This window comes from Hipposideros armiger, unplaced genomic scaffold (assembly GCF_001890085.2).
Source record: "Hipposideros armiger isolate ML-2016 unplaced genomic scaffold, ASM189008v1 scaffold_207, whole genome shotgun sequence".
Classification (NCBI taxonomy): Eukaryota; Metazoa; Chordata; class Mammalia; order Chiroptera; family Hipposideridae; genus Hipposideros; species Hipposideros armiger.
In genome coordinates this window covers 742,794-765,364 of record NW_017731557.1, presented here as the reverse complement: position 1 = coordinate 765,364, position 22,571 = coordinate 742,794, and the positions used below count along the sequence as shown (strand labels likewise).

Here is a 22,571-nt window from a genome sequence, read left to right as displayed (position 1 = left end):
TCAAGCTTCCTCAAAAAAATAAACAAAGGATTACACTGTGACCCAGCAAACCCACTCCTAGATAGGTATATACCCAAAGAAGTAAAAACTAATACTCAAATACATGTCAATAGGTAAATGGATAAACAAACTGCCATATAAATGCAATGGAATATTGTTCACCCATATGAAGTACAGATACAGGCTATGCAGATGAACCTCTAAAGCATTATGCTAAGTCAAAGACAGGCACAAAAGGTAACATTGTACAATTCCATTTATATGAAATATCCAGAGTAGGAAAACACAAAATACAGAATGATAGTTGCCGAGGGCTAGGATTAGGGAAAATGGGGAACAAATGCTTGTATTTAAAAACAAATAAAAATTTTAAAATATTTATCAAGAAAAGATGGGGCACCTTAGGGCCTAAAGAGTCAATGATTCAAAATTAGAGTGAGAAAACAGTAAAGCAATAGGGATATGAGCCTGATCTTTTAAGATGAATCTAGTAAAAGTATGGATATCAGGAGAATTCTGTGATGGTGTCATATGTTTTCAATCATAGTAAGCAAGATTGTTTCTGTTTCAAGAAGGGGTAATAATTTCTTTCTTGTTCAGAATGTGCAGTGTAGAAAAATCTTTTTTTGGGGAATAGAGAACATATTAAAAATGTAAATGGTGTAGACAGAGTTTTTAGAAATAACCTCAAACTCTGTAAAGGTTTGTAGATTGTACAATTAACTCTGTAACAACAACTCTTTTAAAGAACTTCCATTAAATTTAACATACTATCATTGTAAATGTCTATTACATTGTTTTGTACACCTGAAACTAAAAAATAAAAAACAAACATACTATGTACACTCAAAACATTAGCAATTATTAGTTTACAGGGTAACTTGCAAGTAATATTAGTGCTTTGTGTTTCCTTTAATGGGAATATTTTCTGAGGAATAATATTACATATAAACAATACTTTCATAAATTCATTTGCAATATAGTTCTATGGCTCTAAGACTGAGAATTCCATCTTTCACATTTATAAGATAAACTGTTAAACTAAATCATGAAAATTTTATTACCATATAAACATTTACCATTAGAATTAAGGTTATTGATAAAAACAGCTTTTTAAAAAATTTCTAAATGTGAAATATAAGTACAAAAAGAACACAAAACAAATAGATCAACTTCAATTAATTGCAGGTACTTATTTAACCTTGCAGGTCAAGAATTAGATGGTTGCAATCAAAAAATTTCCCTCATTCCATCTCTAATTCGTCACACCGTAATTCCTCTACAAAGTTAATTATAACCCTGATTTTTATAGTCACTATTTCCATATTCTTATTTATAATTTTACCACCTAAGTGTGAAGCCCTCATCAATACAGTTTCATTTTGTGTAATTTTTGAACATTATATAAGTGCATTCATGCTGTATATATTCCTTTATGTCTGGCATTTTAGTTGTACTTGTGAAATTCATCAATGCTGTTATGCACAGTTGGGTGTATCTGTTTTCATCACCTTACAATATTGCATTACACTACACAGTAGACTACAATTTATTTATCCATTCTATTATTTTTAACTTATTTATTTCATCCATTCAAGTATCTTTGCATTATTACAAATGATGATGGGACAATATTTGTGTTGTTTTTAAAATTTTACACATTTTGATGTGTAGGTAGTTGTAGAATATTAATTTTCATTTGTACTTTTCTGGTAACCAATGAAACAGATCGCCTTTCCACATTAGTTGGATATTTTGAAAGCCTCCTTTGTGAATTGCCCATTCCAACCTTGCACATATTTTCCTATTGTTTTCTGCCTTTTTCTTTCGGAATTTTTGAAGTTCTCTGAATATTCTGGATAAAAGTTCTTTACCAGATAGATACAAACACAGTGTACCAGTCTGTGACTTTCATTTTCATTCTTAGTAGTGATTTTGATGAAAAAAAGTTATATAATAAGCGTTTCTTTTTAAAAATTTCACATTTTTTTATGAAGAGGTCTTGCACATATTTTTTTCAGATTTTTCATATTCTTTATTTTTCCTGCTATTCTAAAAGATATCTTTAATAAGCTCAGTTTATGCTGTTGCTGGAATAAAAAAATTATTTTTACTTATTGTACCTGTATACTGTGTCCTCATTAAACTCACTTATACCATTAACTATTTTGGATTTTTCTATAAATATAACATAATCTTGAAATAATCAGGGTTATTTTTGTTGTTCTTTTTTCTCTTGTCTTACTATACTGGCTAGATCCTACCATTCAAAATTATGATTCTCTAAAGTTCAAGAAAGGAAAGAAAGAGGAATGACAGTGTAAATTCAGCATATCCTGGTAAATGGGAAAGCCTGATAAGCTATTAAATCTTTTTTGTTTTTCAAGTAGACAGGTTAACTTATGGTTTAACTTATGGTTAACTAATAGAGAACAATTAGTTCAGTTTCTTTTTAAAATATTCTTTGCTCTCAGGGCAAAAAAGAAACATATAAGTCTCTGAAATATTAATTATTTCAGAAAAAACTAATTTCTGCACTTAGTTTTTTTTTTTAAGTTTTTTTTTTTTTAGCTGAGCCATCCTGCCACCTGTTGGCAGCTCAGCGGCTGCTCAGCTCGGGCCGGGACTTGAACCGCTGTTCCTCAGAGTTCAAACTTTTGGCAAGCTCGTAACCAACTGAGCCACTCGGCCAGCCCTGCACTTAGTTTTTCATAATCTAAAGAATTAAACCTGAACTTACCTCTGCTTGATTGAGGCTTGAGTTTGGAACTCGTGGGGCATGGTGGCTCAGAGCAGAGAGACAGACAAGAATGAGGTGCAGTGCTCCAATTTCCAATGCCATCCGCCTTAGAAGCACACCATCATCAGTTGTCAAAGGTGTAGTGCTAAACAAGCTTCGAAGAACATGGAAAGGAAGCGTCGGAAGCACGTTGGCTGAAGGGGATTGCAGAATATGACCTAGATCAAAAAGAGGAGGAACTCAAAATTAAAAATATTTGAAAAGACAATGAGGAACAATATACAGGACCACAAATTAATAATGATAATGTATTAGAAAATTATATCATATATTAGAAAACAACCTAAATACGCAAATATAATAGTAACCTCTTAAAATTTAACAATAAATAGTGTCTGGAAAAGCTCTGTAAGACATCATACGTATAAACTCCAAAAGTAAGCTGAAATATATTCACATGATAATAAACAGTTACCGACTATGTCAAATGTATTATAAACCAGATTTTAAACTAAAGCTAACAATTTAAAAAGAAGCATTTAAAGTGTTTTACAATAGTATGAAAATAACTGCTTGTCTTGGGAGTAGTTTCAATCATGAAGCGATAATGAAAGAGTGAAACTGCTTTGTTTTGTTTGCAATACAGCTTTCTACTACATTCTAGCTAGAAAGGAATGTTAAATGCAAAAACAAAACAAAACAAAACAAAAAAACTATTGCCACATGAATTTGTGGATGAGATAATCACTGCAGAAAGGAATTAGCAAAATTATTCTTTATAATAGACATTCACTAAAAATAGAATGAAATGGCACAAAGGCAATTCTTTCGTTTCTATTTAGGGTTACATCTGCTGCCTCATAACAGAGTCCTAAAATACAATGGTTCTTACCCCTCTATCTACTTAAAAAATCAGATCGAGTAATTAGAAATTCCTGATCTACTGAAGTATATAAAATTTACATATGAAACCAAACAACCAGAACTATTTAGTATGTAGAAGCTGTAATTTAATTAAAAATATTACAAAAACATTTAAAACACTATCAACATTTTTTAAGAATTCCATCAATATCAAAATACAATAGAAAAAGAATGTATTTTGAATATTCAATTCAAATTACAGGACCCACAAATAAATTCATAATTTTATTAGATGAAATATACTTTGTGGTACAGGGTCTAATAGCGTATTCTTTTTCTAAATGGCTTGTGAAAGCTATCACCTCTAATCAAAACCATGTGACTTTAACAAAAAAATATTAATTTTCAAATAGATTAACTGAAGAATTTGAGGTTAAACCAAATAAAGTAGACTACAATAAGTGTGATTTTTGTTTCCTTTTATTAAATAAAATCTCCAACCCAACTGAAAAAATCATCCTTGTTTTCTATTATTCTATATTATGATTAGATCATTAAATACATTATCATGTAATATTTTATTGTTATTTTCCTCATTCTGTTCTAATTTAAATATTGCTACCAGATTCATTTTCTTAAAAAAGATTCTCATCACATCACCACCACTTACTATGTTTTAATAGATCTTCATTGCTCTTCAGAATAAAATCTGAAGTTCTTCATAAACTTTTCCATGATGTTACCAGTATCAGCTTTTACAATGAGCTCTCAGTGCTGCTTTTTATGCAAATATTCTTCTGCCAACTTATCACTTCTTATATATTCTAAGCATACAAACAGCGCTCAAACCATTCCTTCTTTCTGAATTAATTCATCTCAACCTCAGTCGACTCTACCCTTCATGCCCCCCTGAAAACTGCTATGCCACTTTATTCACACCACTGGGTATTAAGGAAATCCCCTCGCCACCTACAAGCCTCCATCATGTTACACCTCTCTCAAGGCTTTTGTATCTTTGGAACTCCGTATGTTTATACTCGTAGACATTCCTCATTGCTATTGCTGGAGGACACTGGCTACTTGAGGATCCAAATACCTGTTTCACTTTTAAATAACTTCAGGGAAGCCCAGCAGTTTGGTAGACACTTAGTAAATAGCTTCTGAATGAATGAAGACATGAAAATGAAGATTCTTTAAGATTTATTATGTCTATTATTGGAACTAAGTTGCCAACAACAAATCATCTAATAACTGAACTATGAAAGAAAGAAATCATGATGAATGATAGGCAATTATCTGAATAACTTTTATACAACCCACCTATGTAAAGTTTCATTAATAACACTGAACACTTACTTCCTTCTCCATCATCTGTCACTCCCAATACCAATCGAAGAAGGCACTGGGCATGTTTTCTCTCTTTCAGTAGCACTTCAGCATAGCCCGGAAGACGAAGAAATAATCCAAAAGCAGCCAAAGAATGGGCAGGTATGGGAGACATGGTCTGTACTGCTGATTTGATAGGTGGAGGTTCAGCCGCAATGGTTTCTGGTGCTTCATAAACTAATTCCCCTGATTGTTCAATGGTCACCCATTCAAACTGATCACTATCCTTTGGCTTTTCCTGAGCGGTAGATGTTACAACTGGGGCGCTCACCTAAAGAAGAAAAAAAAACTTGTTTGGCCATATGCATGTTTCATATCAGGTTCAAATTAATTACCTGACTTCAAATTATCTCTTTAAAATATAGGAATATAAAGATCAATAAAGAGACTTTTTTTTTTTAAAGAGCTCCCAAACATAGGAGTTACATGATATCATGAGTATGGTGGTATCTGCCAGTATCTCTACTTCAAAGTTACCATTTTTTCCTTTGTAATCAGTTAAGTATCTGTAGACAGATTTTTTTGAGACGATGTAAAAATTTTGTTTCTCATCAAACTTTGATCCATTAGAACTAGCATTTTTATAATTCTTGCCCAAAACACTAATTACTACAGTGGGTCCCAAATGATGACCTTTTAATTCTATCATTCCTTCTACATTTATTATTTGAAACTGAGCTATAACTAAAAACATCCTCTTCTTCCCCATCTATTCATTCACTTATTTATTTATATGGATTGTCTATTTATTGTGTAGATTATAATCTATTATTATATTATTTTAATATGCCCAAATAGAATTAGACTTGGTTAGTGGGACCCCTTAAAGCACATGTCTGTATCTTAGCTGATCTTACATATTCCCTGTCCTAATCCTAGAATTTTTCCAATAAGTCCAGGATTGAGAATGTGACCCTAATTGAAAATAGGGTCTTTGTATTGGGTTGTCAGAAAAGTCATGATGCATCTTTGCAACAAAAAACAGAAAAAGTACGTCATGCCTTTTCTGACAACCCAATAGATGTAATCAAGTTAAAATGATCTCCTACTGGATTAGGGTAGACTGGTATTTATATATATGGTATTATATATTTAGACTGGTAGACTAAATCCAATGACTGGTATTCTGATAAGGAGAGAGAGATACAGACACAAACAAGAAAAATGAACATGTGAAAACATAGGCAGAAATTGGAGTGATGCAGCTGTAAGCCAATGAATTCCATTCACTGGCAGCAACCATCACAAGGTAAGAAGAGGTAAGAAAGAACTCTGCTCTACAGCCATCGCAAGGAACATGTCTCTGTTGACACGTGATTTTGGATTTACAGCCTCCTGAACTATAACAGAAAAATGCCTGTTTTTATCAGACACCAGTTTGTGGTAATTTGTTACAATAGCCCTTGGAAGCTAACGCAGGCACATATAAAATAAATACATGAAATCAGAGAGAATAATTGCCCTACCTTATTCAAGACACGTACAGAGCTTTGTATTTACAACTCTCCACGCAACACACTTCCCCTCATTAACAAAAGAAAACTGAATGTACACACATCAACAACAGTTACATTAGTGAGTAGGTGAACAGGTTAAAGTAGGGTTTTCTAAACTACCTAAAACAGAAATGGCACCTAAAAGAGGAAAAGAAAGTTGAGCAGAAGACATAGCATATTCGGTAGAAGTATACACTACTATTTTACTCTCCCATTTGCAGTAATATCCAAAGTTAATATCATACCTAAAGAAGCATAGAACAAAAATATTATAGTGTAACAACCATAAAATCAAAGTAAATGTTACAGTGTAATGAGTTTGGCAAATGTGCTCAGTCTTCAATGTTTCTTCAGTGCCTATTAATTCACACAAAGCTCTGTACAGGTGGATCTTTGAGAGATTTATACAATCCTCAAAGACTGTAAGTGAAAGGGTACTTCCGAAAGATTAATGTAAGTTAAAAAGCAAACAAAATATCTCTCAAATAAACTGGGGGAAAAATTGTAAAAGAAAAAACAAACAAACAAAGGGCTTAGCCATGGAATGCTATATTCAATTATGAATTTTATCTTACCTGTTGAATTACTTCTGGATACAGCATAGGCAGTCTTTCTGCAATAAGAGCCAGTCCACCCATTCCTGCAAAAACTTGTAAAGGTGACTGAATGGGACAGGTTTCAAGTAAAGATTCATCCAGTATCCCATCCATACATTCATCACTTGGAGTGAGAGCCTCATCTTCTGGGCAGCTACCTAGTAAATCTCCATGATCTAGAACAATAAATTATAAATAATAGATAAGAATCTCTTTTTATAATACTCTTCCATTTTCAAAGCAGATATTGTTGTCATCTCTCAAATAAACAAAAGAGCACAAATATCTTAAGTTATTCAGATATATCGGGTTGTCAGAAAAGTCATGACATATTTTGTCTATGTTTTTCAAAGGTCATTTATTTATATAAAGAACAAAGATCAATGATATATTGCCCATTTTGTTCAATAACCTTTTGCCATCTTGCAGTGAGCTTCATAATTCCTCGTTCATAGAAGGACCTGTCTTTATTTGCGAAAAACTGAACAAGGTGCTGATTTACAGCCTCACCGGAATTGAACGTTATACGATGCAAGAGTTTTGAAGAGAGCGAAACAAGTGGAAGTCTGATGGCGCAAAGTCAGGTGAGCACAGTGGGTGTGGCAACACATCCCATCCAAGCTCCGATAACTTTAGACAGGTGATCAAACTTGTGTGTGGTCTCGCGTTGTCGCGATGGAACACAACTCCTTTACAATTAACAAGCTCTGGACGTTCCTGGATGATGGATTCGTTCAAACTGTCCAACTGCCAACAGTACACATTCAAATTGATTGATTGGTTCCTTGGTAGGAGCTTGAAAAACACGACACCTTTAAAATCCCACCACACTGAGAGCATAACCTTCCTCTAATGAATATCTGCGTTCGATGTCGTTTGAGGTGAATCATCACATTGATGACCGTTTGTGCACCACATTGTTGTAAACAATCCACTTCTCATCACCAGTTATCAGTCGCTTCAAAAAACGATCGTTTTTCCTCACGTTTAATGAGCATATTGCAGATGTTTATATGGGCTGTCAAATGAACTTCTTTGAGTTCATGTGGAACCCAAATATCGAGCTTGCTTACGTATCCCAGCTTCTTCGGGTGGTCGTGAACGCTTAAATGATGGATGTTCAATATTTCTGCAATCTCTCGTGTCGTGTAATGTGGGTTTGACTCGATTGATGCCTTTATTTTGTCGTCATCAACCTCGGTGGGCCTCCCTGACTGAGGAGCGTCGTTGAGATAAAAATCACCAGCACGAAATTTCATGAATCATTTTTGGCACTGACATTCTTGTAGAGCACTGTCACCGTAAACTTTATGCAACGTTTCATAAGCTTGATGCGTGTTCTTCCCTTTATGAAAGTAAAACAGTAAAATACGGCAAAAATGCAGTTTGTCTTCCATCTCCAACTTGTTGTAAAATCTCCAAAACTCAATCAAATCGCTCCATTTTTTTTTAGAATGAAGCTAGAACTGTCAGCTGTCAAATGACATACCAATAACATAGCTGCAAATGACGCTAGTACTTCCAAAACTAAACTAGTGCCATCTGTCGCAAACATGCGCCATGACTTTTCCAACAACTCAATAGCTGTATGAAGGCCAGATGCTACAAAAATGTTTAAATTAAATGACTTTTGATGGTGCCTACTATCATCTCACCACTCAACCTATGGTCCATGAACCAGTAGCACTAGCATTCCCTGAGACCTTTTGAAATGTAGAATCTCAGGTCTCACCTGAGACCTACTGAACAAGAATCTGCATTTTAGGGCTGGGTGAGAGTGGTGCGTTGGTTATGAGTTGGCTTGGGACACCAGCTCTGAGCAGCAGGGCCCCGGTTCGGATCCCACATACGGGCCAGCGATGCTGTGCCCTCTACTGCTAGAATGGTGAACAACAGCTCGACCTGGAGCTGGGCTGCCCTGAATCGCCGGCAATGGCATAGGTTGCAGTGGGGCTGGCTGGCAGCTGGCGCTTGCTTTCATGAGCTGCCATGAGTCGCCTTGAGCAGCCATCCAGGGCCCGGCAAGTGACTGCCTCAGCCAGGAAGACGCAATGATAATACCAACATTGGCCAGTGAAGCAATGTCTCCACAACTGGACTGCAGAACAAAAAGGACAGCAACTTATCTGTTCCCCTCTCCCAATTCCCCAATAAACTCATTTTTTTAAAAAAGAATCCGCATTTTAACAATATTGTGCAATTTATAAGGATATTGAAGTTTGGGAAGCATTGTCCTTTGGAGCATGGCTGTACATTACATTCTATCTAAAAATAGGTCCTCAGAGACTCACAGAAAATGTTAATATATACACATGCTATACTCTAAAGAATCCAATTAGAAAAAACTGAATAATGACAAACACTTCTTACTGAAAACTAAAAATTATATCATGTTGGTTTAACTTTGAATCACAAACAAAAAAGTTAGTATATTCACACATAACCAGACCATATAAACATTAAGAAAGACAAATAATCCTGCTGAAACTTTGGGTAAAAGAAATGTACTAAAATTTTCTAAAGAAAACAAAAGCTAATAATTAAGTACTGAAATTTAATCACGAGAAAAATTGAAGGTAAGATGGTACCATATGCAACCTGAAAATCATTGCTTAAATGGCATTTATAGTAGTGAAAATTGGAAACAATCAGAACACTTCAACAACTGGGGAACAGATCTATTCTGTTATATCTATATAAAACATAGGCAATAAAAATGCACGTTTAGAAATAGGTAATGGAAAATATAAGTAAAAATTGAATGTAAGAAAATATACGATCCCAGTTCTGTTTGAGGGGGAAATGTTTATGAGCACAAATACCACTCAATATAAATTATCAGTAAATTGAAAATTCTGAATTAAGGTTCTCACTTTGATTATAAAATGATAAACACTTCACATGGCACATGGAAAAATAATGCAGAAATTAAAGCACATGTGCTCATAAGTGAGAAGAGGAATTAAGATTAATTTCTAATGGAAATAATGACAATTGTTTTATAACTACAAATAACTCAGTCATAAAGTAAAATATCTTTACCTTAAGTTAATGTAAGAAAAACAGAGGTAAATTAAGTCATCAGCTATAGAAATTCCTACCTCCTCGGATTCCAGACTGTAATTCTAAAGGAATATCATATACATACCTTTTTCAGGGTGTAGTCTTTTAAAAGAATCTGTTTTTGACAGACTTGGGTCTGTGATAACTCTTGATCCCAATTTAACAGTCAGATCTATTGAGCGGTAACCCTGAGGAAGTTTTCGGTCATATAGGAGAGTTAAAAGCTGGGCAAGGGTCATTTCAGCTGGCAATGGCTGGCCTAAAAATGACAGAATTAAATTAAACCTGGAATCCAAGAGGGAGACATTTATTTGATTCAACTTACTCAATTACTTAATGGTTTAACTGAACTATAGGTAGGAGTTTATATTCTGACACCAAATTTAAAACAATTTAAAATCATCCCATGGCTAGTTTACAAAAATTAAATCTTTCGGATACGTTGAATAATAGTGTCTGTAGAAGTTAGTCACTAACCAAGTCTCACCAAGATCTGAGCCACAGCAAACAGAAACAAAGAAACAGACATTCCTATAAACCTGGGGCTGGCAAATCTTTTTCACAAAAGGCCAAATAATATTTCAAGGTATGGAGGCCTTACAGTCTCTGATGCAACTACTCACTCTATCACTGTAGCACGAAAACAGCGATGGACAATACATAAATAAATGGGCACAGCTGTATTTGAACCAAAGATTGTTTTATAAAGAGGCATCCAATCCACCAGCTATAGCAGCGGTTCTCAACCTTCCTAATGCCGCAACCCCTAATACAGTTCCTCATGTTTTAGTGACCCCCAACCACAAAATTATTTTCGTTGCTACTCTATAACTGTAATTTTGCTACTGTGATGAATCGTAATGTAAATATCTTTTTGTTTTCCGATGGTCTTAGGCGACCCCTGTGAAAGGGTCGTTCGACCCCCAAAGGGGTTGCAACCCACAGGTTGAGAACCGCTGATATAGTTTGCTGACCTCTGTTAGATTTAAATCAATGTAAAGCCAAGAAAGAAAACCCATTCAAAGTTAGTTGGAAATCAGATTATAATACAGTACAAAAATGGAGATAAAATGGGTAACACCTTGACTAATGGAAAGTATATTGGTCAAAGAATATGTTCCAGCTGCAGAAAAAATACTGCTTAACCATCAGTGAAACATCTAAGAGTTCTACGGTTAGAACTGGTTACTGTATTTAAAATTTGCCTCATCATGCTTTCTATATAACTTGTTATGAACTGTGTAAAACATTAATTTTATTGATAATTTTATGGTAAATTCACAGCAAAATTTAGAAAGCTAGTAAAGCATAAATATGCAACATTACAGTGTTAAAAAGGATATGTAATAGACTACTCCATGTTTGGTTCTCACTTCTCTTATAACTGCATGGACAAAGTCAGTAACTCATTTATCTCATCAACAGCACATGATTACACATCTGATTTACATAGTTGTAAGATTATAATAATTTCTTAGATGTTTTATCACTGTGCACATTACCTGCCAAGAGTTTGTGGAACAGGTGAAACACTGGGACAGTAATTATTTTGTTGGCAGTCTCTGCTCCTGAGCCAGCACTTCCTATTTTATCAGGCATTGTCCTCCCCCTCCTGGATGGTGGGCGAGGTGGTGTAGCTGACACAGCACGTTTAGATTGGGATTTCAGCCCTAAAAGTAAAAAATCAGTAAGATTCTATATAGCCAACACACTAATAAAGTGAAAGTGTATTTCTATGATATTTTAATAAAACATCACATTCCTAACACCAAAATATTTCTTCTGATTAATATCTGATTTCCTGATTCTGTTTGTCCTTCATGACATTCCACAAATTATTTAGGCCGCATCTGTAACTATTTTCTTTCTTTTTTTTTTTTTAGCTGAGCCATCCTGCCACCTGTTGGCAGCTCAGCTCGGGCCGGTAATTGAACTGGCGACCCTGTTGCTCAGAGCTCGCTCTCTTTGTAACTATTTTCTACAAAAGTAAAAAATATTGCTAACTACTACAATCTATGAGATACACACGACTGTCTATTTACTAGAAAGTAGTTTTGTGCAAAATGTGTAGGAAATCCTGCATTCCTAATTCTTCTCTGAGATAGAACAGACTAAACAAATACAGGTCTACCATTGGAGGAGTAAGGTAATGTAGGCTGAGCTTTCCTCTTCTGAAATAAAATCATAGCACTTACATCAAGGAATAGAGCCTCCAAAATTACCAATTATCTTGGCCACTTTATCTCCTTCCTGCACCTAATAGTAAAAACTCATTTTTCAACCAATTTTCTTTTAATTATTTTTACTTCCAATTTTATGTAATGAACACTCAAAAATGAAAACTAGTGAATACTTTTTCATTTTGCTTTTTTAAAACAGGGAGCTTATACAAAATTCCTTGAAACTTAGTGGATTTGTGAGAGTATTAATTCTCCATACAGTGTCAAGTTGAAATGCAATATCTAAACAATTCACACAAGTTCAAGATCTGATGAAATATAGTACACTTTGGACACAAAATAAGTTTAATAGCTTCACTGCCAAAGAGTAACAAATTTCTGGTATAATAGTTTTATATCTAATATTAAGACATCATTATAAATTAGCTTTCTAAATTAATACTTGTTATTACAGAAAGTTCCTGTAAATTCACATTGTTGTATTTTATAGAAAACAAAGCAAAATCAAGATTATAGAAAACAGAAAGCATACCTGAAGCAACAACAACACTGTAATTGTCCTGAAATCCATTGTCTGCCTTAACTTTTTCTTTCTCTTCGTGGTTTTTCTTTTCTTTGTCATCTTTTTGTTCACTAATTAATTTAGCAGTAATACTTGGTGTATCTGTAAGAATATATTATGTAAAATACATTGCTTTTCAAAATCATTAAGAAGGGAAGCAATAAACATCTTGGGAAGATTATACAAAATCATATTATCACTATATGTAGGCAATGTAAATGGATTCAGAAGAAATATTATGAGACAAACTCTGATGTTCAATGCTGCTGGTATCAATGAAAGGGAATCACCACTGTTCTTAAATTAGGATACTTAAAATCCAATCTCTGGAAAATACTACATATTACAATAGTACCAACTCTGGAGGAAATGAAAATCATTACCATGAAATTTCGTTTATTTTAGGCATAGTTCAATCTGCTTGCCACCTAAATCTAATTTGTTCCTCACAACATGTATATGAAGATTATTTTCAAAATAAGGAAACAGCCTTAGCAAGGTTACTGATAATGTATAAAGGACAAATATGGGATTCAAGTTCAGAATCCATTCTAAAGCATTACATTAGACTTTCACTTATTCTACAAATGGGAGTATAAAGAAACAAATTTCAGAAACAGAGATTTCTTGTTCTGATACTTTTATTTAGTTAGGAATCTTACAACTAAGTAATATGTTTTAGTAGTACTTTAGAAATGAAATCTAAAGACTTTCAAAGATATTTATTACTCGATGAATTAACATTTTCTTTCATTACTTTGGAATATGGCATATTTTTGAAAATCATAAAAAAAAAAAATGGAGACCACATAGTGATCTGATTTAGCCATTAAGAAATCCAAAATGCTAGATGAACTTTTCTGTTATTAGGAATGGTTTTCACTAAGTGGATATGGTTGATACAAATTTTCTTTTTACTATTCTAACTTAACACAATTGTGATCCAATGATTTATTATAAAATTAAAACGTTGAAATGATATGATAAAACAGCATCTTTTGTATTATATCCTCTATTTTACAGCTTTAAGTACTGGAAAATGTCCCAGTGATTTCAATTTTTTCTTCCTAACTGAAGATTGCCTTTAGACAGTTTCTGCTTTTATGAAATTTTAAAAATTTTGTGAACACCATAAATAATAAGTACACTGATGCAAACAATACATTTTACTTTCTCACAAAAACCAAGTAACCCAAAATGGCAAAAATAGTTACACAAGTCAGAGTGAAATATTTAAGTAACTAAAAACTCACAAAATTAATTCACAGCATAATTAGGTAGGAAAACATGTAAAGATCATTAGGTGACAAGAATTTATTTGGTGTTACCACAATAAATGCCATTCAAATAATAAAAGATATCACTAAGAAAAAGTTTTATCAACTTTCTGTTTAAAATTGTTCTGGTTTGGATTTCTGTTCTGGCCAGGATAAAAGAACATAAGCCAAATTTACTCTCCTATCTGAAATAACTAGAAATTAAGAAAATATATGAAATAACAGCTTTTAGACACTAGGCATTAGGAAGGCAGGACAGTGATAACTGGATGAATGGAATCAAATGAGGTTTATTATTGCCTAGAGAGTTTCCGAGGCCACAGCTCAGCACAACCAGGGGTCACCTAAGGTGCAGATAAGAGCTGGGAGTCCAGGAAGACAAAGGCTGGCTGCAGTCTGCAGGGCACACAAGTGCCAGGGTGGAAAGGTAACAGTATGACATAAATTATCCAAATTTTAAAATAGAGTGCAAAACCATGGGGGGAAAAAAATGGAACAAAGCTTCAATGAGATGTGACACAATTTCAAAAGGCCTAGTAAATGTAGAATTGGAATCACCAAAAGAAAGCAGAGACATGGGGAGAGAGAAAATACTTGAGAAAACAAGGTCAAAATATTTTCAAATCTGGTGCGATCCCACAGATTCAACAAAGTCCACAAAGTTAAATCATAAGAAACATGGAGAAAACTGCAAAGCACATAGTACTCAGTTGCTTAACACCAATGATAGAAATTTGTAAAAGCAAAAATACTGACCCATAACCTTTACTATTTGAAAGCAATATTCTCAAAAGCTATAGGAAGTGGGTAAAATTACTTATTAAATAATTTTTGATTACTTGTTTTTATACACGTTGATAAAATATATACACACATGTAAATATATCATAAAATATATTAGCTACAGATCATTAACACACTTTTACAGGACCAAAATATCGGTAAATAAAAGTTAACTTCAGCATTTTTTTTTTTTTTTGCTATTTGCTCAAGACAACTCTTTGTTGGACTTTCTACTGGGATGTAGTGTTCTTCCAAAGCAATCAGTTTATTTTTTAAAAATTTTAGGTAATAAAGAGAATTTATCTGTAAAATATTCTAAATAATATGACATTTTAGAAAATAGCTTTCATTTATAGCCAAGATAAACAAAACTGTTAAACTTCCAGTTACTTTGTAATATAACATCTACCCTTTTCCATTATCAACTTAAAGGTATGAAATCTCAACGACTGAATGACTGAATTTCAGTATTCTTCTCTACTTCCTTCCTTCATATAATTACTTTTTCATTTTTTTCTATATCATATAAAAGAGACAATTTTAGGGCTTTGTTAGAAAAATGTTTGTAAAATCCTATTTTCAGAAAAGCACTGCAACAGATATGGTGGACATTTTAAAATAAAGTTCTTTATACATTTATGTAGTATTCTGCCATTTTATTGTGTAACTTGTAAAAAGGTAAGAATTACAGCTTTATGCACACTTGTATTAAATACAGTGAATAAAAATGGAAAAGAATCATTTCTTATCATCTCAGGGTGATCATATCCTTTCACAGTTTAACTTACTGTTTGCATATGGTAACAACTCCCAAATCTGTTCAACCTAGTCTTTTATTCTAAACTTAGATTTGTATTTACAACTAATAAATAGACATCTCCAGCTTTTTTGAGAAAATTCTAACTTCCTTCGGTTCTAATACACACAGATATAAACATATTTACGTTGAAGTGCAGTTAAATTTCCAGCTTATTTTGTAATCTGACAACATACATTAGATCATAAATACTTTGAAGGAAAGAATATGTGCCTGGCTCACTTTTACATCCCGAGGACAAATAGCAGCTACTCAAATTTATTCACTGATTAGGATTTCTGAGAGGCAATAAACTCAAACAAACCACAGTCGATTTGCATTTTGCCATCAAAAACTTTATGTTTTTTGGGCCGGCCGAGTGACTCAGTTGGTTAAGAGCTCGCTCAAGAGTGCAAGCTCTGAGCAACAGCGGTTCGATGCCCAACCCGAGCTGAGCTGCCGCTGAGCTACCAACAGGTGGCAGGATGGCTCAGCTAAAAAAAAAAAAAAACACAACACTTTATGTTTTTTAATACATTAATAACCATTATGTGGTTTAAAGGAATCATTTGAGAGTTTTTGAAATATAGGCAAGAAAGCTAGGGGAAAAATTCTCTCTGCTTTCTTCACTGACGATTATAAACAATTAGGTTACCAATAAATTCTACCTACTTATTTTCATCTTTTGACCACTCATTTATTCCCTAGATTTAGTAAATGTTTATTACCTAAAATCATATCATCCAACCTAATACCCTGGAACTCATCTACTATAAAACAGCCAGAGGGTTTATTGTAAGAAAATCACATTAATGTTGGGCTTCCTCCCACAGCTTGTCGACATTTCCAACTACCCACTCTGTCATAATTACACATTACACCCATTACACCAAAAAACCTACAGGTGCTGGCATACATTGTACACTTTGTCTTCATCAGCTACTTACTCATGATTCAAAATGTGAAGATATCCTGAGCTTTTCTAGCCATTAAATGAGTGAATAGATGTAATAAAATAGTTACAAAAGTAATAAAATTCCATGTACATCTAACATAAGGTTAAAGAAAAATTACTACTTAAATCTGACTTGCCTGACACTCTGTCAAGAACTTCTGATAATGTTGTTGAGACTGGCAGATGAAGTGTACGGAACTTGTGGCCTGCTCCATACATCGGATGTTGGATGACATGGCTAGTAGCATTGATTCTACCTTTGTACAGCTGAAAATTAATTCAAAAGAAATCAAAACATGATTTTTTGAAATACATATCATTACAAAAAACTTCAAAAGCATAAAAGAATAAAAAAACCAATCATGCATACAAAATATAAAAGGCTTCTTGCCTGTTTCTTTAAATGTGGCACATTTGCCTTGTGATCTGTTGGTCAACTTTGCTTTAGCACTGTTGTACCTAATATAATGCCATTTCCCCCCAAATCAAATGATAATATTCAAGGAAAGGTATAATTAGGTTATTCTACGCAGGCAGGGTTATCCAGAAGAGATTTTTAAGTCTCATAATGAAGTATAAGAGATGTTCAGTTTCAGTTTGCTATATTAGAAATTAGACCGTAGAGATAACTACAAACTCTGATGTGAAATTATAAAATATCTTTACACACAGCTAATCATTACAGATTTAATTTAACTGTTAAAAACTCACTGGACAGGGAGACTGAAGAAACATTGTCACTTTCTCATCCTCTAGCATCAACTGTAAAAATAATCTACGTATAAACCCTGAAATGTTCCCCGATGTTGCAAGGCTCCCTCTTTGAGGAGATGTCTGAAATAGTTCACAGAGAACCTGGCAAGGCAAGAGATTCAAAAGTTAAATGCAGTATTTATTTGCAGCTTTGTACTTTATAGAATAAAGAGGAAATTAAGAATGTGAATTAATAAATATATCTGAATACATCAAGTCACAATTAAAGAATACATTATTTCTCTTAAAATATATGAATACAGAAGTAGAAGTTAACAGTGCAACAAAAATTTCTGTGGATAAGAGAAATTACTACAACCAGGTTTTTATAAATATGTAGCAACACCAACTTACTTTTAACATTAGTCAGTATCAACGTGGTTACAATACAATAAAAATTATGAAAGCAATGGGACACAGAGTTTCATGCTAAGTTTCAAAGGCATAAACCAAATTTTCAAATACCCATATTCATAGCCTTGGTTAAAACTAGTAATTTAAGCATTTCCTTTTAATTAGGCACATTAAGCAGATATAGTTCCCCAATATTAATTACATAAGGCAGTGAAGTATTAATAAAGTCATTCAGTATTTTTTGAAAATTATGATAGCTATCTTTTTAGATATTAATAAAGTTTGATCTGAATAAGCATTAACAAGTAAGGAGGTAACAAAAGCAGCTGATATTTATTCATGTCTACCATGTCTCAGACAGAATCTATGCTAGGTACTTTGTATACATTACAATTTTAATCTTCTCCAAAAAATCGTGAAGCAAGTATTAGTAACCCCACTTTATATGTTAAACAACTTGTTGAAGCTAGAAACAACACTAGAAAGGATCAGAATCTGGCAAAAAGCAACTATAATTATTCGTGAAATAATTCTACCTTTCAAGATTTTTATAGACCCACAGACTTAATACAGTAAAATCATCTTTGACATTTTTAATGTGATTTGTCAGTAGTCTCCCATCTATAACCTATTCTAGTGTCTGCTTCATTAGAACCAAACCAACACTTGCAGCACTCTGGTTACAACATAACGCAAAGCCTCAATATAGATGAGGCACTCAGTGACCACCATCAAGTGGTCCATCCTCTTCTAGCAGCTGAAGTGTTGTTGTGTGTTTTTATTTGGGGGAGTTTTTAAAAAGGAGTACTGTATGGTCTATAGCTAGAATCTCGGTTAATTTGCTCATTATATCATCAGAATATCTATTCTGATTTGAGTGACAGCTGAAGGGCGTAGGGAGGTGTCAGTACTATATTTTAATTATGGTTTAAATTCAGATCCTTAAACGTACCCACTCTAAACTTTACCATCACCTGGCCTTCACACATGCCCCTTTCTTAAACTAATTTCACTATTGCTATTTGACAACATATTAAAATAACAAGACACCCAAGTCATAAGCCAGTTTTTCTGCTTTACCTGTGCCATCAGCTTTTGATTATTAGGGTGGCATGAAATGCATTGCAGAAAGAATGCAACAGTTGCATTCTCAATTGCTGTCCTCTGTTGAGTGGTCAATCCTGTTGTAGTAGCTGAAGAAAGAGAAGCTGATCTTGCACTGGTCTGTTGTGCACCTAAATGTCCGCCAGAAGTGGACCCAGAGTGACACAATAAAAACAGAAGTGCTGTCCATAGTGGATTGACTTCAGATCCACCGAGCCAGTCTTTCATAATATGGCTATTGCCAACTTCTGTCAAAAACCGAAGAATAGGAGCAACCAGGTCTGCTGTGACAGGCATCCTACTACATTGCTGTGAAACATGATGGCGCCTGAGTTTGTCCTGGGAAGCATCTCTTGACTGAGCAATGCTTTCTGAGTAAGAAATGTGGCTAAAGCAGAAACTAGCCAGACTTCGCACAAGAAGAGAAGGCAGACCTGAGTCCAATAATTGTTTGATAGCTTCTGGAGATTGAGAAGAGGAAGCCAGGGTTGCCAAATGTGATTCCGTTAGTGCAAGAGGTGCTTGTGCATTTTTAGAGTCATCTGTTAAAGATGAACTGAGATCCTGCTTTTTGCTATCATCTGTCATAGACAGTCTGTGGTGACACTGCATTGGAGGAGGGGTAATTCCCATCCAGCCCATGAGCAAAGAAAAATAACTTGGGTGTATGTGACACATTGAGCAAAGCAGACTGTCAACAGCTTTCTTCAAAACCATGTTGCAGGGAAGAGACATGGACCAATTAAAAAGTAACCTAGGGAAAGAAAAGGTATCATGTTAACAATGCATACATACATATACACATATTTTTTTAGAAAGACCTCACTACTCCAAATATTTCTATTAGAGATCAATCTATGCTCTGATAAAAATTATACAGTTTATTTAACATAAATATTACTACATTATAAGATTTCAGAAAGACTGCTTGTGATATACATACATTATTTGTGCATTTAGGTAAATTAGAAGCTAGATTAGACTTACAAAATGAGTACAGAAAACCGAGAGATCTATATTAATATGCTTCTACCATTCTGTGTGACCTCAGAAAAGTCATATAAAGAAACAATGAATAATTATACTAAGGAAATGTTTAGATCAAATATATAATAAATTAAATTCATGTTTGCAAATCCAAAACTATTAATGAGTTTTACTAATTAATCATGGATTACAGCAACTGGTAGGGCCAAATATGAAAATGACAGAGTAGAGGACAAAAGGTCAAGGTTTTATGAGTCATGGAATTTTTCAGAAATAAATATAATACTCTGCTACAGGCACAGCAGTTATCAGGCAAGAAGTTCAGTAAGGCCTTAGCTGAGTAGTATGGTGAAGACACATGGGTAAGTGATAACTATTCATCAGAAGAACAATCATCACAGCGATCTACAAAGTAGTAAAAACAACTAATCGTAAAAACTGAAGTATTGAGTCTTTCAAAATTTCTAACCATAGTTGTCCCCCACAGTTGCATATTAAAGATAAAGAATCTGAAGGGTATATTTGCTAATAGGATAAACATTATGAATTGTAGGAACATATATGTTCACAATTCAAATTATAGGTGGGAAAAGCAGGCAATGACTCTAATATATCCGAAAACATGAGGATAAATTAAATTTTTGTAACATCTCATTCCAAAATTATAACTGATTATATTTAACTACTACTTTCAAAGTATTACTTTATTCCAATAAGCATACAAAACACTATTTCATCAAGTGAAAACCCAAGTGATCTAGTGCTGGGGGGAAAAAAGGGTTTCACAAATTGTACTTACTCAAAGAGCTCTCGGTCCAATAGTGCTGGTAAATCATACTCCACAAGCAGTTCGTAGCTATGCCACAGAATTGCCGCCACACAGTGCAAATGAGAAGGAGATGGCATCAGAAGACCGTACTCTACGGCTGAAGAGGTAGGGCACACGTAGCTCGTCCTGCCACCTCTCTTGACAGCAGCCACTCTCGCAGAATCACTGACCCATTTTAACAAGGCCTGAATTCTTAAAAGAAGAAAATGAATTCAAATAACCAATTATACAACGACTGACATCTAATGTGGATGAAGTTCACACTGCATGTAAACAATGTATTTATTGAGAATAATATACTAATTGTTCCTGACAATTTTAATCTAAAATAGGAGGGAAAAAGAATTATACAGTAGTTCTAGTTTTCTAATAACCTTACCAATCTTAACCAATAAGTGTTTGAGATAACACAACTATAATTCAACAAATAAACATTAATTCTTACCTCATTTATAACAAGATTTATAAATATCCAGAATTACAGGATATACAGCTTAACAAACTCACCCTCTCTTCTAAATTTTCTCTCATCTTATAACAAATCCATACACCTAGAGCAGTTATCTGGGGTTCATTTTTCCTTGTGCAGAACCTCATGCAATCAATACAGCATGCTTCACGCCTTTGTCCCCCACCTATTATATACTGGTACCAACCCCCAACCTTCCTTCACTCTGACACCAGAATACAACCCCAACATATGTACTTTTCTAAGTGCCACCCTACCCTCAATTCCCCGGAGCTGGAAACCACTGACAGCAAAAGAATTTTTAAAGCAATAATGCTTTAGAGTTTATTACAAAAAAGAAAACAGGATAAGATTCATTGTCAAGTTCTTAAAACACTGTTTATATTTGCTTTGGTTTCCTTTCAAATTTGTATTTTAAACCACTGGATTCTTTGCTCCCAGGTAAAGAAATGAGGATAGGACGGTACATACTACTACTTAATTCCTCTCTCTACCCTGAAGGACAGAAGAAGGAACTTTAAATTTCATATGATAGGAAATAAAGGCAAGTCAGAGAAAGAGAAAGAGATGAGACAATTAGAGTAGCATTTTCTCAGTCAATAGAAGCCAACAATCTTGTCATTAATTTTAGTTCTGAAACATTTACATTTTAAAAAGTATAATGCAGGAAAAATAGTTTTATTAAGTGTTATTTTCTTTTTATGATAAAAATAAAACTATTAAAACTTGAATAATTATGAGATTTCAAAAAACATTCTATAAAAATATTTAACACTAATTTTTCAATGTATTTTTTACTCTATTAACCATTATGATTCAACTTTGGCACACATTCCTGTTTCTCAAAAAATATTCCAATATATATTTAAATATAATATATACTCATCACACAGCTTACATAAAACAAAAAGCTTAATCAAAAAGAAGTCAGTCTATTTAGTATTTTGAAGCTATCATGCTGAAAATAAATTTACTTTGTTAAATATCATTTAAATATTTTTAATCAAGAGAAGATGAGAGCAACTAGCCTAAAATAAGTGAAAGTACTTTATCAGTGATTAACAATTTTTTCCAGGTGACTTCCCTACCTGGAACTCTCTCTATTCCATACCCCCAAATCTGACCTATGTAAATCATCCCCTATAATACTGCAAGAAATTAATAAAATATCAAATGATTTCATTTTAAATATAAATTAATCAAAATATTAAAGGACAACATAACTCAGGAAACAATTTCTAGCACAGTGATTATTTAGTCCCACTCTATAAATATGCTCTTATTTTTTAAAAAAGATTTTTATTGGGGAATTGGGGGAAGGGAACAGCGCTGGGGAATTGGGGGAAGGGGAACAGACAAGTTGCTGTCCTTTTGTTC

At 33.7% G+C, this 22,571-nt stretch overlaps 1 protein-coding gene across 1 annotated transcript in view; it reads right to left on the bottom strand.

Moving 5' to 3' along the window:
- The window catches only part of BIRC6 (baculoviral IAP repeat containing 6), a 211,100-nt gene that overhangs the window by 62,165 nt on the left and 126,364 nt on the right, over positions 1-22,571 (bottom strand). The window contains exons 53-62 of the mRNA XM_019653801.1: positions 20,696-20,917; positions 18,886-19,663; positions 17,410-17,553; positions 16,836-16,965; positions 12,858-12,989; positions 11,648-11,815; positions 10,231-10,404; positions 7,062-7,258; positions 4,961-5,261; positions 2,741-2,958 (exon numbers count right to left, since the gene is read on the bottom strand). Of these exons, the coding sequence (XP_019509346.1) occupies positions 2,741-2,958; positions 4,961-5,261; positions 7,062-7,258; positions 10,231-10,404; positions 11,648-11,815; positions 12,858-12,989; positions 16,836-16,965; positions 17,410-17,553; positions 18,886-19,663; positions 20,696-20,917 (2,464 nt within the window). The remainder of the gene's footprint in view (positions 1-2,740; positions 2,959-4,960; positions 5,262-7,061; positions 7,259-10,230; positions 10,405-11,647; positions 11,816-12,857; positions 12,990-16,835; positions 16,966-17,409; positions 17,554-18,885; positions 19,664-20,695; positions 20,918-22,571) is intronic.